Source organism: Nanorana parkeri, unplaced genomic scaffold, assembly GCF_000935625.1.
Source record: "Nanorana parkeri isolate BGI_ZX_2015 unplaced genomic scaffold, ASM93562v1 scaffold691, whole genome shotgun sequence".
NCBI classification, from domain to species: Eukaryota; Metazoa; Chordata; class Amphibia; order Anura; family Dicroglossidae; genus Nanorana; species Nanorana parkeri.
Window position 1 is genome coordinate 75,472 of NW_017306959.1, and position 4,484 is coordinate 79,955.

General features: G+C 41.0%; 1 protein-coding gene across 1 annotated transcript in view; it reads right to left on the reverse strand.

The window, feature by feature from the left end:
• Positions 1 to 201: 201 nt before the first annotated feature.
• The window catches only part of LOC108792862 (transmembrane protein FLJ37396), a 29,091-nt gene continuing 24,808 nt past the window's right edge, over positions 202 to 4,484 (reverse strand). Inside the window, exons 13-14 of the mRNA XM_018563737.1 lie at positions 2,947 to 2,996; positions 202 to 397 (exon numbers count right to left, since the gene is read on the reverse strand). Of these exons, the coding sequence (XP_018419239.1) occupies positions 202 to 397; positions 2,947 to 2,996 (246 nt within the window). The remainder of the gene's footprint in view (positions 398 to 2,946; positions 2,997 to 4,484) is intronic.

The window sequence follows — 4,484 nt, forward strand, 5'->3', positions numbered from 1 at the left end:
TCTTTGACTGCTTCTTCCTCTCACTCTCTGCTATACAGGGACTGCAAGACGCTGATACCAGCTCAAATTCAGCTACTTTCAGTGCTTGCAATTAAAATTACATTTACTGATGTGTTAATGATACAGAGCTGTATTGATTTTTGTCTTTTATATCTGCTCAGGGTTTAGCACTAAATCTTTAGAAGGATTGCCAATAATAGGTTATATAAAAGAGGAAGCTACGAACCTGGGATCAGCTTGCGGGGCTTCTTTGATGGGATTCTTTTTCTCCTGAGGCTGTCCTATGATAAAATATGTTTTCTCAATAAGTGGGAAATCTTCCAGAAGCTGCTTTAGGCTGTTGCAGTAAGCAATTATTTGTCCTCTGAGAGAGTGGATAGAGATCCGTTTGCTCAACCTAAATGTTAAAAAGCAACATAGAAACAGCTAGAAAGATGGTGAATCTGTACAATTTAAACCTGCCAAAAACATTTGTGAGCACAGCTTTTCATTGGATTCACAAAGGCTACAGCAAAAATCCTCCCACAACCATTTATGGCCAGCAGGCTTAGAAGGGCCAATAAGGGGGCTCTTGATTAAGCCAGCTCCCTCTGATTGCTAGCTCTTTGGCCAATTAACCACTTTGCTGTTTTTATATTGTGCTTAATATTGCGAGAACTTTTGTCCTTAATTTTATTTTGTGGTTGATTTGAGGTCAGCAGTCTCTTTTAGCTGCTGTCCTGTCTATGGCAAACTTTTTTGGCAGCAAGGCTTTTCTTTAAAAAAAAAAAAAAAAGCGTGCTGTAGCTTCAAGGAGTATTTTTTGGAGGTTGTAATTTATTTTGGGGTATAGTAGTTTTTACTGTATGTTAAAGGGGCTTTTGTTTTAAGGTTGAACTGCTTTTTTTGCTGCAGCTTCCCTTTAAAAAAAAGTTAAGCTTTTGTTTCAGTTTTGTTTTTAGTTTTCATTTATACTTGTGCTCTTTGTCACTAGTAAATGTGGCCCTAGTCTTGCTCATTACAATTGTCCTGCTTCTACCCAGTTTGGCACATGCTGTGTCACCTGCAGTCTCTTAGGCTGGGTTCACACCTGGGCGTTCGACGTGCGTTTTTTAACCTCCCTGGCGTTTTCTTTTTCCCTCCCTTTTTTTCCTCTGTTTTTCGCGTTTTGTTTTTTATAAAACTTCCTGCCGGTTCCTCCCCACTGGGACGCTCGCAAGGGAGGGAACCCAGAAGCCGATTGCGGGCAGTGGCCAGAGGACACAGCAGGGATCGCGGACAAGGTAAGACCTACACTGTGTTCCCGAGTGTGGCTCGGGGTTACCGCTTTGGTACAGAAAATTAACCCCGAGCCACACTCGGGAATACCAATGGATTCTCGCTGAAATCTGCCTCTACATGTGAAAAAGAAGCTCAAGTACTTTTTTGCGCGTAGGGCGTTTTTCAGCGCAACAAAATGGGCTGAAATACGCCCAGGTGGGAACCATGCCCATAGGGATTAATAGGATTTCACTTCTTGAGCGTTTTTTAAGCGCTTCGATCAGCGCTGAAAAACGCCCAGGTGTGAACCCAGCCTTATTATTTTGTAGAAAAACTGTCCATCCTGTGCTCTTTGTAGATTTTGGCCTATTATCCCTGATTAAAACTGTCATGCTACTGTCCAATTTTACATTGCTGTATCCTCTGCTGTATCTTAATTCTTGTAGTAAAATTCCTGTCTGTGCTCTTTGTCTCTTGAAATTTTTGACTTATTCTTGCTTATTACAATAGTCCTGTTGCTGGCCAATATTACACTGGTGTGTCACCTGTGGTCTCTTAGTTCTTGTAGTAAAACACCTGCTTGTACTCTTTTTTTCTCTAGTACGTTTTGGCCAAGTCTCCCTTATTAAAATATCCTGCTGCTTGCTGATTTTATACTGCTGTATCATCAGTGGTCTCTTAATTCTTAATGAGAGTTTGGAGTTAGGAATCAGCCAGTGACAGGAACCTTTTGCATCTACAAGAACAGGGACAGCCTCAGCAAACTACTATCAAATTTGTATCTATCAAGGCTAACTTATTGACACTTCATGAAAAAGCATGTGCCCCTGCTAAAACTACCTGAAAGGGGATTTTTTTTCAAACTTAAATTAATCAGATTGAGGTACTGCTGTATGTAAGCCAAGCTAAAGAAAAAAATAATTCCGCAGCTAATGACAATGTATGCGGTCACTGAGGCTGTCCGTGAATGTTGTACTGTTATGTAACACCATGTAAAGCTTTTTAGGCATTCCTCAAGGATTTGTGTATCTTTTACACTGCTCTAATGGCCACATGATATGACCCTCTATTTTAAAAAAAAGTAAATTGCATTGGTATATGTCCCCATGCGAATGCCCAGCTCTTTTTTTTTTTTTTCGTTCAAAAGGTTTTTATTTGTTTTAAACACAAAGAAAAATTATTACAATAGCACATTCAATGTGGTTTTCCATGGTGTATCAAAAGAACATACAACATTCAGTTGTTCATAGTAAAATGCTACAATCAGATTAGGTAATCCAGAAGGACATAACGTAAACTGCGTAGGTACAAAAACATTGTGGTAAGAAACTATAAGGTTCAAAGGATAAATACAGCGCAACTGGTTTTGCAGACAGTGATAAGGGGTATTGGGGGAGGGGGGTGGCATGTGGAATGGATCAGTAGGGATGGGATAGTTAGGGAGAATCTATTGTTTAGAGCTTCCGTTATGATACAATCGCCCAGCTCTTTTTTTAATTTAGTTTGCCTATTAGTCCTAGAAATGGCCAGAAATTACTGACATTTGCAGTTCACGGAATTGTATTTCTGCAATGTTAAAAGCTTAACAAATACACATACAATTAAAATAGAAAAACTTTAACTCAGTTCGAAAATGGAAATGTAAATTGAAAAGTCTGCTGAAAACACTCAGAAACACAAGGACCAAGAGGCATAAAGGTAACTTACTTCTGGCAGTAATCCTTTACAAGTTCTCTTTTTACTTTTTCCACTTCTTCCTGTTCAATACACAGGATAAAGTCAATATGTTGTATACTGCAAGATGTTATGGTGTGGTGTGTCAATATTTGTTGAGTGCTGAAACATATTATAGAATGTACTAATATTTGTTAAAGAAAACATTTGACAATCCGGCAAACCACATCTAAGTGGTGAGTAGTAATGTCAGTACTAATCATATGTAAACTGAAACTGTATATATCCCTTAGATCTTTATGTAGCATTATGTTTTAACTCATCTGTACTTGTGTGTTACAGAGCTGTCTGGTGAATCCTAACATACACCTCTAGAATAGTTATTGACTATAGGCTCAAGTCGCAAAGCTTTAACACAAGTGACTGCAATTCTTATATCTAATAGGACTCAGCTGAAAATAACTAAATACATATCCTGGTTATCTTTGTGAATTAAGCCTATATGTTTCTACTTATGAAGAAGCATTAAGTAAGCCTGAATGAAGATCATGCACAATAAAGTATTTTAAATATTTGGAAAAAGCAGTAAAAACACTTTAAAACAAGCATTCATTCATATCTGTACCTATAAGCCTTGTGGAAAAGTTAAAGTGAAACTATAGGCAAAATGAAAAATTACATAACTGATACAGTCCAGCGGCCCGCACCCAGGTGACACTATTGGAGGGGTACAAAACACAAAAATTCCCCAGCCTCAGCCTGCCAGCCAGCCTGCAACCAAACAAGTAGCCCTGTCAACAGTATGCGTTAAAATCAGAGGTTTTCGTTGCACAAACTTTTGTTTGGTTGCAGGCTGGCTGGCAGGCTGAGGCTGGGGAATTTTTGTGTTTTGTATTGTTGTAAGCCTTCCCAATGTGCGCCCTGCTATAAAGGCCGGTTATAGATTCATGCATGTACCATTTTTTCTAGTTTGACTATTGGAGGGGTGACACCAAAATGACTGACAGTCACCTGTCACCTACTCTATAAAGTCGGGCACTCAGTCATGAACCGTGAGCCCGACAGTGTCAGGAGAGAGGAGGGGACCTGGCAGCATACCTCATCCCGCCGGGTGAACGTCCCCTCCTCACTAGATGGTCACACTTGCGCGATGACGTGGTTGCGCACGCGCATGGTGATGTCATGCGTGTGCATGATGACGTCACGGCGGGGTGTCACCCGACCTCCGCTCCGTCAATAGCATTAACACATCAACACATGTAACAGTTTTATTAAGGGCTTGTTCACACCAAGAGCAGTAGATGCAATCGCTCCCTAAACTTCCCTCTTCGTTCTGGGACGGGAGGGGGCATGGTGGTGCATTGAAGTCAATGGCACCGAAGCCAGGCCCCCTGCCCAGTGTGATTGGACGGGTGGCAAAACATCGCCCGCATTCCGTTCCACTGCAAACGCAAAAATATTTACTCTATTTTTTGCATTCGCAGTGGAACGAAATGCAGTCTAAAGTTTACCGCGCTCACAATTGCACTGCAGGCGGGGGGGGGGGGGGGGGGGGGGGGGGGGGTTTTGAT